This window comes from Triticum aestivum, chromosome 2D (assembly GCF_018294505.1).
Source record: "Triticum aestivum cultivar Chinese Spring chromosome 2D, IWGSC CS RefSeq v2.1, whole genome shotgun sequence".
NCBI lineage: Eukaryota > Viridiplantae > Streptophyta > Magnoliopsida > Poales > Poaceae > Triticum > Triticum aestivum.
The window spans coordinates 37478917-37492213 of record NC_057799.1 but is presented as its reverse complement, the minus strand read 5'-3'; the positions used below and the strand labels follow the sequence as shown (position 1 = coordinate 37492213).

At 45.8% G+C, this 13297-nt stretch overlaps 1 protein-coding gene across 1 annotated transcript; it reads left to right on the top strand.

The window, feature by feature from the left end:
* The first annotated feature begins 2282 nt into the window (after positions 1–2282).
* LOC123048565 (peroxidase 21) lies at positions 2283–3687 on the top strand. Its single transcript, XM_044471647.1, has 2 exons — positions 2283–2399; positions 2525–3687. The coding sequence occupies exons 1-2, from the start codon at positions 2333–2335 to the stop codon at positions 3475–3477; spliced, it is 1020 nt and encodes a 339-aa protein (XP_044327582.1). The 5' UTR covers positions 2283–2332; the 3' UTR covers positions 3478–3687.
* The last annotated feature ends 9610 nt before the right edge of the window (positions 3688–13297 follow it).

The window sequence follows — 13297 nt, the reverse complement described above, 5'->3', positions numbered from 1 at the left end:
TGAGCAATTTACCAAATGATTTTATTATCAGAAATACTAGATAAAGCACGACTAGTAAAGCAGTGATAAAACAAGTCATGCGATTTGATAAAGAGAAGGTAAACAGCATCTTCATATATGAACTGTAACTAAACACATCTAGAGCAGATAGTATAGCAAGTTGCATATATGAAACAGAGTCTAACATATCTAGGGCAAACACTAGAACAAGGAACTGTAGCAGGGTCTCTAACAAAAAGAGGAAGAACACGTACGGGACAGCAGCAGCAGAAGCACTGGACTTGGGGTCGACATCCTCTCCAGCCATGTCGTCGATGAGGTTGTCGACGTCGGGGAAGTAGTCGTCGGAGTCCGTGATGGAAAAGTCAGTAGTCGCGCGGAGCGCTCCCCAAAAACCTTATCACCCTTCTCCCGTACAGGATTCAAAGTGGTGCGGTTTCGGAGGCCTACTGTCCCGACTCGCGGTGCACGCCGCAAGCCGGGATGAGAAAGACAGCACCAGCTCAGAGATTGCAACCGGTGGCGAGTGGAAGAAGTTCTGGTGCGCCTCTCTGAGAGGAGCGACCTCCCTTTTATAGGCGCAAGAGAATACGGTGGGAATTGATTTTATTAGCCTTTCGCCCGGTTTTTGGAAGGTGTCGTAGTGTTTTTTATGTTTTTGTTTTCTGTGCTTCTCTTTATCATTATTTTATGTTTTTTATTTATTTCTCCATCCCCCCTTTCCATTTTTGAAATGTGCATTAAATATATTTTCAATATGGCATGAACATTTTGTAACACACATTGAACATTTTTATAACTGCCATGAATATATTTTTATAATGACAAAAATATTTTTCAAGTGTTAGAACGTTTTTTTGACTGCACCTTTTCAAATTATGCATAAAATTCTACAATTTAAAAAATGTCACAGACATATTTTTGAAACGTGTGGTATTTTGTTAACTGCCTTAAACCTCTTTATGAATTGTACGAAACACTTTTCTAAAGTTAAGAACATATTTTCCAAACACGTGGTTTTTGTGTGGTATGAATTTTTTTTAACATTGCACGAACATTTCTTAATAATATCATGAACATTTTCTAAAATGTCACAACATTTTTTCAAAATGGACAACATTTTTCTAATACCGCAAGAACACAATTTTAACACTCCCTGGATATTATTTTTTACACGCAGTGAACATTTCAAAACGACACGGTGTAAATGGAGGCCCAAGAACCAAGCCATGTAACTGATAACTGATGGATGCACCAACAGATCTTTTAGTGTACGGTGGTGGCACAAATAAAACACTGCAAAAAGAAATGATCCGCATTATTAGGCCACGGACATGTATAAGAACGGTCCCAATACCCCTTGCAATAACTGAGATCTAGGGTAGTCGACGCGACATGCCATCATTCCACTCTGTTTTCTGGTCCATATGTGTAGTATTTGAAAAAATATAGATATCCCAAAACATCATTTATAGAGTCTGTCGTATTATTTGCGATATTTTTCAGCATTCACATAATTTGTTCTTAGCGGTGGTTCGCAATAATGGCTCATGCACTGCATTGCAATAGCGTGGGTACTGGGAAACTTAAGCCTGATTGAGACCAATGCATTGCTGTCCGAGTTTCAGATGTTTAAGATAGTCACGCAACGCTGAAACAATGGTTCCTTTTAATTATCCAATTCACCCCCCCCCCCCCCACATACTACCTTGCTTGTTCATGGTAGCCAGTTCCCGGAGGTTTTTAATGTGGATCTCTGTTGGGAAGTTTATGTATACTGCCATATGCAATCGTCTGAAGCTTGCAGGCTGTGAATTGAGGTCTAAGAAACCAAGTTAGGTAACTGATGCATGCATTCATTTCAAGCGCCTTCATTGAACCACATATGCACCGCAAATCTCTTTGACTGAGAAATGGAGTAAGGTGGTGGTGCATGTCAAATTCATGTAAGCGCGCTCGTCCCCACTCTCCGGAAGCTGGGAAGGTATGGAACTGACCGCTCTTCTTCTTTCAGCAACTGTCAAGTAAGGCCCCTCTTTCAGAAAGTTGATTTCAACGTGGCTTTAATCGCATTCAACCAAGTTTATGACTTGGGTTTCTGTTACGACTGCACTTGCACGCACCTTTGCATGTGTCGGTCAGCCAGGAAGTAACTGCATTTTCATGGATATAGAACACTGGACCATATCCAATGGTGTCACTTTCAGTGAACCACCACTCACTGACCCCCACGGCCCCACTTCCCTCCCACTTGGCCCCTAGGCTATAAGAACCAGATGAGATGAGAGTGGGTTGAACACCTTGGATATCTGTAAGGCAGAGTGAACTGAAGATGGGTCTGAGCTCAAGCCTAGCGCCAGTGGCATCTGCACTGCTCTTCTTGTGCTGCTTCACCGCCCGTAAGCTACCAACTGCGAAATTCCTTCCATCCATTCCCTCTAAAACGCATCGATCATGGATATCTACAAGTACTTCTCGAGTAGTAGAACTTTAAGACGTTTTGCTTAATCTGCTGCCATGGCAGGGAATGCTGCCGCTGCCAGTGGTGATGGTGGCGGTGGTCTGAGGCTGAACTTCTACTCCGAGAGCTGCCCGAGGGCGGAGCAGATCGTGAAGGAGCAGGTGAGGAGGCTGTACGAGGAGCACGGCAACACGGCCGTGTCGTGGCTCCGGGCCCTCTTCCACGACTGCACCGTCAAGTCCTGCGACGCGTCGCTGCTCCTGGAGACCGACGCCGCCACGGGCCTCGTCTCCGAGCAGGCCTCCCCGAGGAGCTTCGGCATGCGCAACTTCAAGTACGTGGGCGCCATCAAGTCGGCCCTGGAGCGCGAGTGCCCGGGCACCGTCTCCTGCGCGGACCTCCTCGCGCTGGCCGCCCGGGACGGCGCGGCCATGCTGGGCGGGCCGTCGCCGATCCCGATGCGGACGGGGCGGCGGGACGCCACGGCGAGCCTGTACGGCGAGGTGGAGCGGTACGTCCCGAACCACAACGACACGGTGTCGGCGGTGCTGTCCCGGTTCGCGGCCATGGGGCTGGGCGCGGAGGCCGTGGTGGCGCTGCTGGGCGCGCATTCGGTGGGCCGCGTCCACTGCAGCAACCTGGTGGCGAGGCTGTACCCGGCGGTGGACGGCGGCTTCGAGCCGGCGTACGGCGCGTACCTGCGGGGCCGGTGCCCGACGGCGGACGCGAGGGAGGACACCCGCGACGTGGCGTACGCGCGCAACGACCGCGCCACGCCCATGGTGCTCGACAACATGTACCACAAGAACCTGCTCAAGGGCAGGGGGCTGCTGCTCGTGGACCAGCGGCTCGCGTCCGACCCGCGCACCGCGCCGTTCGTGAGGAGGATGGCGGCTGACAACGGGTACTTTGGTGAGACGTTCGCGGCGGCGCTGGTGAGGATGTCGGAGAACGGGCCGCTCACCGGCGGGCAGGGGGAGGTCAGGAAGGACTGCAGGTTCGTCAACGCTAAGTAAGATCGAGCTAGTGATCAGTGGCTCCCTCGTGGCAAGACGTGATGGTGTGTGTGTGTATGTGCTCGTGGCGTGGGGCACTAAATAATTCAGAGGTGATGAAGGGACCATGTATCATGTGCGTTTGCATGCTTACTGTATGAGCATGCATGCTGCCTGCCCGTACCTACCTGATGGATATGAGTATAGTTTTCAACGTCTGGAACACTGAAATCTCGAAATGGAATTCTGCCGACCTACCTAGAAACAACGATAGTGGCACGTTAGTATGGCAGACATTGATGAAATAAACTTGTCTGTTCCAGCGTTGCGTGCTATATACTGTACTTTGTTCATGTAGAACGGTTCAATATTTCACATGGGTACACCGTGTCATCTGTAAGATTCTCGGGGCATTATTAGCACACCGACGAAGAAAACCAACGTAAACGACAAATGGATTCATAAGTTCGACCCCAAGTTTCAGGAAATCTTCAGTTTCGTCAGAGTGAACCTGCCGATGGCACGGCATCACTTTGTGACTGATCTGATCCGTGTCCCAAACTTAGTTGGATGTCATCACTTTACAGTTTCTAAAGGAGCTGAGCGGTCAATTAGGTCACTGAGTATTGGAAAGCTTGACATCAAGAGCATGTCACCATGGAGACAGTAGCAGCATGCTTTGCTTGTGCGTTGAAATGGCAGAGTTGCACGGTAGGCATTCAAAGGGGAATTTGCAGGTCTGACTCTCAGAACACCATGGACAGCTGGTCAACGTATCCACCAGCAGCGCTCCCTGCCTCGTGGTGAAAATCGAGATGCCCAGAATGGATTAGTGTTCAGGCAACACATGCTGGCCGATTTTCGTGATTTGACCCTTTTAGCACAGTTTAACGAGATCCGACCCCGTTTCAAATATTTTTGACATTTAACCCTTTTCCTACCGTCTTGGGTCCCGGCGATAGGGTTGCATAGGCTACCGCCATGACCAACGGCGGTAGGGTAACGGCAGGCGCCGTCCCGCCAAACGGCCCGCGCTGACTTGACAGAGGACCTACCGTCAGCAGGCATGGTGGTAGCCTATGCAACCCTACCGCCGGGCCTCATGGCGGTAGGATGCGCGACCCTATCGCCAGAAATTTGCCACTTCGCGTATCAGTAGGCTATCCCGTGGAGTAAGGCCCCTACCGCCGGAGGCGTTGGCGGTAGGTTGTGCAACCCTATCGCCGTGGCTTCATTTTGTCACTTCACGTATTAGTAGGCTGGCCCGTGGAGTTAGGCACCCTACCGCCGGGAGCCTTGGCGGTAGGTTGTGCAACCCTACCGCCAGGATTTTGTCACTTCATGTATCAGTAGGCTGGCCCGTGGAGTTAGGCACCCTATCGCCGGGAGCCTTGGCGGTAGCCTGTGCAACCCTACCGTCACTCTCCCCGGCGATAGGGGCTGATCATTGTTTATTTCTGCACACAACTTTGATTTTGTCTTCAATTTTTTGCCATAACAATTCCATAGATTTAAAAACAATAAGCACAATTTCATAGACATAAAAACAATAAGTTTGATCATATTTCAACTAAGAAACAAATACCAAATAGTTTGATCACATCCAAATAGTTTGATCACATCCAATAGTTCAACTAAAAAACAAATAATATAGTTTGATCACATCCAAATAGTTTCACGAAGCCAACATAAGAAGTTTAACAAGTTTCACTGCCTCCTTCCCCTCTTGGAGGTACGGTCCTCGTTGTTCTTTGGTCGCTTCTCGGCCGCCTTCTTCTTGCGCTGAGTAGGACGCGCTCTCTGAAACGGGGATGGACTTGCCCAATATAATCCTTCTTCGGCACATTCCTCTTCTCAAGCTGGGTTGTCTGAATTGGTGGAGGTCCGTCGTCGTCGTCGTACTCCTCCTCTTCATCACCCTCTTCCTCTTCTTCCCCATGTTCCTTAAAAAAATATGAACTAGGGTTAATCTTCACACTACCAATCCAACTAGTGACTAGAGTTCATATCTAACACAATAGAACATCTAGAATCAACCTAAATCAATCCTAAGGTAAAAAAAATTGAATCTAGTTCAAAAAGGGGGAGTGATTTGAATCAAATAATGCGATGAATTGGAAACTATTTGACTAAAACTAATTGGAGGGATCGGAGGAGCTTACTTTTCTCTTTTCGGGGCCATCTCGATCCGCAAAAATGATGAAGAAACAAAGAAGATCCGAGGGGGAAGTGGAGGAGATGAGAGAGGGGGCGAGAGGAAGAACTCCTTTGTTCTTGGGGCGGCTGGGTGGGGGGAGAAGAGGGAGGGGTGGGGCGGCCCGCGGCTTATAACTGCCCACACCCTACCGCCAGGGTCCCCGGCGGTAGGATCGGACAGGCTACCGCCAGGACCAGCTGCGTTAGGGTGGGACGGAGGGGGACGACAGCCGTTTACGCTGCCGACGTGGATAAGTTTCTTACCGCCAGAGGTTGCGGCGGTAGGCTATGCAATCCTACCGCCGGATGCCATGGCGGTAGGGAAAAGTGTCAAATGTCGAAAAAATCGAACCGGGGCCAGATCCGGCTAAATGTCAACAAAAGGGCCAAAACACGAAATTTGGCCACACATGTGTCACGCCAATGATGTACTCCTTCCATTTCTTTGACTGTTCCATTTTGAACTACTTCAAAATCTTGTTAAGGTATGTACTCATTGAAAAAACTTATCAAGCATCTTGATCTATCTCTATAGATCTTGATGCTCAATATGTAAGCAGCTTCACCGAGGTCTTTCTTTGAAAAACTCCTTTCAAACACTCCTTTATGCTTTGCAAAATAATTCTACATTATTTCCGATCAATAATATGTCATTCACATATACTTATCAGAAATGTTGTAGTGCTCCCACTCACTTTCTTGTAAATACAGGCTTCACCACAAGTCTGTATAAAACTATATCCTTCGATCAACTTATCAAAGCGTATATTCCAACCCCGAGATGCTTGCACCAGTCCATAGATGGATCGCTGGAGCTTGCATATTTTGTTAGCACCTTTAGGATTGACAAAACCTTCTGGTTGCATCATATACAACTCTTCTTTAATAAATCCATTAAGGAATGCAGTTTTGTTTATCCATTTGCCAGATTTCATAAAATGCGGCAATTGCTAACATGATTCGGACAGACTTAAGCATAGATACGAGTGAGAAACTCTCATCGTAGTCAACACCTTGAACTTGTCGAAAACCTTTTTGCGACAATTCTAGCTTTGTAGATAGTAACACTACTATCAGCGTCCGTCTTCCTTTTGAAGATCCATTTATTTTCTATGGCTTGCCGATCACTGGGCAAGTCAACCAAAGTCCACACTTTGTTCTCATACATGGATCCCATCTCAAATTTCATGGCCTCAAGCCATTTTGCGGAATCTGGGCTCATCATCGCTTCCTCATAGTTCGAAGGTTCGTCATGGTCAAGTAACATGACCTCCATAACTGGATTACCGTACCACTCTGGTGCGGATTTCATTCTGGTTGACCTACGAGGTTCGGTGGTAACTTGATCTGAAGTTACATGATCATCATCATTAGCTTCCTCACTAATTGGTGTAGGAGTCACAGGAACAGATTTCTGGGATGAACTACTTTCCAATAAGGGAGCAGGTACAGTTACCTCATCAAGTTCTACTTTCCTCCCACTCACTTCTTTCGAGAGAAACTCCTTCTCTAGAAAGGATCCATTCTTAGCAACGAATGTCTTGCCTTCGGATCTATGATAGAAGGTGTACCCAACAGTCTCCTTTGGGTATCCTATGAAGACATATTTCTCCGATTTGGATTTGAGCTTATCAGGATGAAACTTTTTCATATAAGCATCACAACCCCAAACTTTAAGAAACGTCAACTTTGATTTCTTGCCAAACCACAGTTCATACGGTGTCGTCTCAAACGGATTTAGATGGCGCCCTTTTTTTTACGTGAATGCAGCTGTCTCTAATGCATAACCCCAAAAACTATAGTGGTAAATCGGTAAGAAACATCATAGATTGCACTATATCCAATAAAGTACGGTTATGACGTTCAAACACCATTATGCTGTGGTGTTCCAGGTGGCACGAATTTGTGAAACTATTCCACTTTGTTTTAATTGAAGACCAAACTCGTAACTCAAATATTCGTCTCCGTGATCAGATCGTAGAAACCTTATTTTCTTGTCACGATGATTTTCCACTTCACTCTGAAATTCTTTGAACTTTTCAAATGTTTCAGACTTATGTTTCATCAAGTAGATATACCCATATCTGCTCAAATCATTTGTGAAGGTCAGAAAATAATGGTACCCGCCGCGAGCCTCAACACTCATCGGATCGCATACATCAGTATGTATTATTTCCAATAAGTCAGTTGCTCGCTCCATTGTTCCAGAGAACGGAGTCTTAGTCATCTTGCCCATAAGGCATGGTTCGCAAGCATCAAGTGATTCATAATCAAGTGATTCCAAAAGCCCAACATCATGGAGTTTCTTTATGCGCTTTACACCAATATGACCTAAACGGCAGTGCCACAAATAAGTTGCACTATCATTATTAACTTTGCATCTTTTGGCTTCAATATTATGAATATGTGTATCACTATGATCGAGATCCAACGAACCATTTTCATTGGGTGTGTAACCATATAAGGTTTTATTCATGTAAACAGAACAACAATTATTCTCTAACTCAAATGAAAAACCGTATTGCAATAAACATGATCAAATCATATTCATGCTCAATGCAAACACCAAATAACACTTATTTAGGTTCAACACTAATCCCGAAAGTATAGGGAGTGTGCGATGATGATCATATCAATCTTGGAACCACTTCCAATACACATCGTCACTTCATCCTTAACTAGTTTCTATTCATTATAAAACTCCCGTTTCGAGTTACTACTCTTTAGCAACTGAACCAGTATCAAATACCGAGGGGTTGCTACGAACACTAGTAAAATACACATCAATAATTTGTATATCAAATATACCTTTGTTCACTTTTGCCATCCTTCTTATCCACCAAATACTTGGGGCAGTTCCGCTTCCAGTGACCAGTCTCTTTGCAGTAGAAGCACTTAGTCTCAGGCTTAGGTCCAGACTTGGGCTTCTTCATTTGAGCAGCAACTTGCTTGCCGTTCTTCTTGAAGTTCCCCTTCTATCCCTTTGCCCTTTTCTTGAAACTAGTGGTCTTGTTAACCATCAACACTTGATGCTCTTTCTTGATTTCTACCTTCGTCGATTTCAGCATCGCGAAGAGCTCGAGAATTACTTTCGTCATCCCTTGCATACTATAGTTCATCACGAAGTTCTACTAACTTGGTGATGGTGACTAGAGAATTCTGTCAATCACTATTTTATCTGGAAGATTAACTCCCACTTGATTCAAGCGATTGTAGTACCCAGACAATCTGAGCACATGCTCACTGCTTGAGCTATTCTCCTCCATCTTTTAGCTATAGAACTTGTTGGAGACTTCATATCTCTCAACTCGGGTATTTGCTTGAAATATTAACTTCAACTCCTGGAACATCTCATATGGTCCATGACGTTCAAAACGTCTTTGAAGTCCCGATTCTAAGCCGTTAAGCATGGTGCACTAAACTATCAAGTAGTCATCATATTGAGCTAGCCAAACGTTCATAACGTCTGCATCTGCTCCTGCAATACGTCTGTCACCTAGCGGTGCTTCAAGGACATAATTCTTCTGTGCAGCAATGAGGATAATCCTCAGATCACGGATCCAATCCGCATCTTTACTACTAACATCTTTTAACATAATTTTTCTCTAGGAACATATCAAAAATAAACACAGGGAAGCAACAACGCGAGCTATTGATCTACAACATAATTTGCAAAAATACTATCAGGACTAAGTTCATGATAAATTGAAGTTCAATTAATCATATTACTTAAGAACTCCCACTTAGATAGACATCCCTCTAATCCTTTAAGTGATCACGTGATCCATATCAACTAAACCATGTCCGATCATCACGTGAGATGGAGTAGTTTCAACGGTGAACATCACTATGTTGATCATATCTACTATATGATTCACGCTCGATCTTTCGGTCTCTGTGTTCCGAGGCCATATCTGTTATATGCTAGGCTCGTCAAGCTTAACCTGAGTATTCCGCGTGTGCAACTGTTTTGCACCCGTTGTATTTGAACGTAGAGCCTATCACACCCGATCATCACATGGTGTCTCAGCACGAAGAACTTTCGCAACGGTGCATACTCAGGAAGAACACTTATACTTTGATAATGTAGTGAGGGATCATCTTATAATGCTATCGTCAATCAAAGCAAGATAAGATGCATAAAAGATAAACATCACATGCAATCAATATAAGTGATATGATATGGCCATCATCATCTTGTGCTTGTGATCTCCATCTCCGAAGCACCGTCATGATCACCATCGTCACCGGCGCGACACCTTGATCTCCATCGTAGCATCGTTGTCGTCTCGCCAATCTTATGCTTCTACGACTATCGCTACCGCTTAGTGATAAAGTAAAGCATTACAGGGCGATTGCATTGCATACAATAAAGCGACAACCATATGGCTCCTGCCAGTTGCCGATAACTCGGTTACAAAACATGATCATCTCATACAATAAAATTTAGCATCATGTCTTGACCATATCACATCACAACATGCCCTGCAAAAACAAGTTAGACGTCCTCTACTTTGTTGTTGCAAGTTTTACGTGGCTGCTACAGGCTTAGCAAGAACCGTTCTCACCTACGCATCAAAACCACAACGATAGTTTGTCAAGTTGGTGCTGTTTTAACCTTCGCAAGGACCGGGCGTAGCCACACTCGGTTCAACTAAAGTTGGAGAAACTGACACCCGCCAGCCACCTCTGTGCAAAGCATGTCGGAAGAACCAGTCTCGCGTAAGCGTACGCGTAATGTCGGTCCGGGCCGCTTCATCCAACAATACCACCGAACCAAAGTATGACATGCTGGTAAGCAGTATGACTTATATCGCTCACAACTCACTTGTGTTCTACTCGTGCATATAACATCAACGCATAAAACCAGGCTCGGATGCCACTGTTGGGGAACGTAGTAATTTCAAAAATTTCCTACGCACATGCAAGATCATGGTGATGCATAGCAACAAGAGGGGAGAGTGTTGTCCACGTACCCTCGTACACCGAAAGCGGAAGCGTTAGCACAACGCGGTTGATGTAGTCGTACGTCTTCACGATCCGACCGATCAAGTACCGAACGCACGGCACCTCCGAGTTCAGCACACGTTCAGCCCGATGACGTCCCTCGAACTCCGATCCAGCCAAGTGTTGAGGGAGAGTTTCGTCAGCACGACGGCGTGGTGACGATGATGATGTTCTACCGACGCAGGGCTTCGCCTAAGCACCGCTACAGTATTATCGAGGTGGACTATGGTGGAGGGGGGCACCGCACACGGCTAAAAGATCAAACGATCAATTGTTGTCTCTATGGGGTGCCCCCTGCCCCCGTATATAAAGGAGCAAGGGGGAGGCGGCCGGCCAAGGAGGAGGGCGCGCCAAGGGGGGAGTCCTACTCCCACCGGGAGTAGGACTCCTCCTTTCCTTGTTGGAGTAGGAGAGAAGGAAAGAGGGGGAGAGGGAGAAGGAAAAGGGGGCTGCACCCCTTGTCCAATTCGGACCAGAGGGGGGGGGGGGTGCGCGCCTCCTTCCTTTTGGCCTCTCTCCTCTATTCCCGTATGGCCCAATAAGGCCCAATACTTCTCCCCGGCGAATTTCCGCAACTCTCCGGTACTCCGATAAATATCCGAATCACTCGGAACCTTTCCGAAGTCCGAATATAGTCGTCCAATATATCGATCTTTACGTCTCGGCCATTTCGAGACTCCTCGTCATGTCCCCGATCTCATCCGGGACTCCGAACTCCTTCGGTACATCAAAACACATAAACTCATAATATTACCGTCATCTAACTTTAAGCGTGCGGACCCTACAGGTTCGAGAACTATGTAGACATGACCGAGACACGTCTTCGGTCAATAACCAATAGCGGAACCTGGATGCTCATATTGGCTCCCACATATTCTACGAAGATCTTTATCGGTCAGACCGCATAACAACATACGTTGTTCCCTTTGTCATCGGTATGTTACTTGCCTGAGATTCGATCGTCGGTATCTCAATACCTAGTTCAATCTCGTTACCGGCAAGTCTCTTTACTCGTTCCGTAATACATCATCCCGCAACTAACTCATTAGTTACAATGCTTGCAAGGCTTATAGTGATGTGCATTACCGAGAGGGCCCAGAGATACCTCTCCGACAATCGGAGTGACAAATCCTAATCTCGAAATACGCCAACCCAACAAGTACCTTCGGAGACACCTGTAGAGCACCTTTATAATCACCCAGTTACGTTGTGACGTTTGGTAGCACACAAAGTGTTCCTCCGGTAAACGGGAGTTGCATAATCTCATAGTCATAGGAACATGTATAAGTCATGAAGAAAGCAATAGCAGAATACTAAACGATCGTGTGCTAAGCTAATGGAATGGGTCAAGTCAATCACATCATTCTCCTAATGATATGATCCCGTTAATCAAATGATAACTCATGTCTATGGCTAGGAAACATAACCATCTTTGATTAACGAGCTAGTCAAGTAGAGGCATACTAGTGACACTCTGTTTGTCTATGTATTCACACATGTATCATGTTTCCGGTTAATACAATTCTAGCATGAACAATAAACATTTATCATGATATATGAAAATAAATAATAACTTTATTATTGCCTCTAGGGCATATTTCTTTCAGCTCCAACTTGAACCAAAGTTGATTTATTTTTTTAGAGGAAACTCGAGTGATTGATATTTTAGGGGATCAACAAACTCGAGAGAGCAACTAGTTAACGAGCGCTCCTTCGGGAGCCTAGCAACGATCAGCGCCACTTGACGCGCTCTCACCCATTCGCCACGTGTCGCACTCTGGGCGCTCCCTCCGGATTTTTTTTATTTTTCCGCGTGCGTTTTTAGCCTTTTAAACGATTTTTTTGGGTTTTTTCGGCGTTTTGGTTTTTCACCGGTCTTCCTTAGCTTTTTGAAAAAAAATTGCGCGAAAAAACGCGTTTTCTTTTTTTCTTTCGCGAGAGTCACGGCCGTGTTTCTTGGAAACGAAAAAAACACGTTTTCTGTTATTTTTCTTTCGCGAGAGTCACGGCCGTTCCTCTCGGAAACGAAAAAAAAATGTGTTTTCTGTTTTTTCCCTTCGCGAGAGTCACGGTTTTGCTTCCGCGAGAGGCACGGTTGTGCTTTAACGAGAGTCACAGTTTTGCTTCCGCGAGAGGCAAGATTGTGCTTTCGTGAGAGTCACGGCCGTGCCTCTCGGAAACGAAAAAAAACGTGTTTTCTGTTTTTTCTTCTTTCGCGAGAGTCACGGTTTTGCTTTCGCGAGAGGCACGATTGTGCTTCCGCGAGATTTGGACGCACGGTTTGAGAGATAAAACGTTTTAAATAAATGAATCTATGAAAAAAGGAAAAACTCTCAGGTTGCGACAAATGGCGCGCTGCATGTGCGCCACTTGTCGCAGCTTGGGCAGTTGGAGTGATCTTTGCAATGAGTATTCCTCAGTGATTTCGCAAACTCGATGGTTCTCTCTCTCACGTGTGAATTCCCAAGTTGGACGGTCGATTCTTCTAAAGCCCAGCAAGCGCTCGTTACACCAACTTTCCGGGCCCAACAATACGTCGCTCTTTTTTCCCTTGTGCACCAAAAGAAGAAGCGGTTGTTCTCATCTCAAAAAACAGAAAGAAGAAGAAGCGGTTCCAGAAAAAAAAAAAGCACTCCAC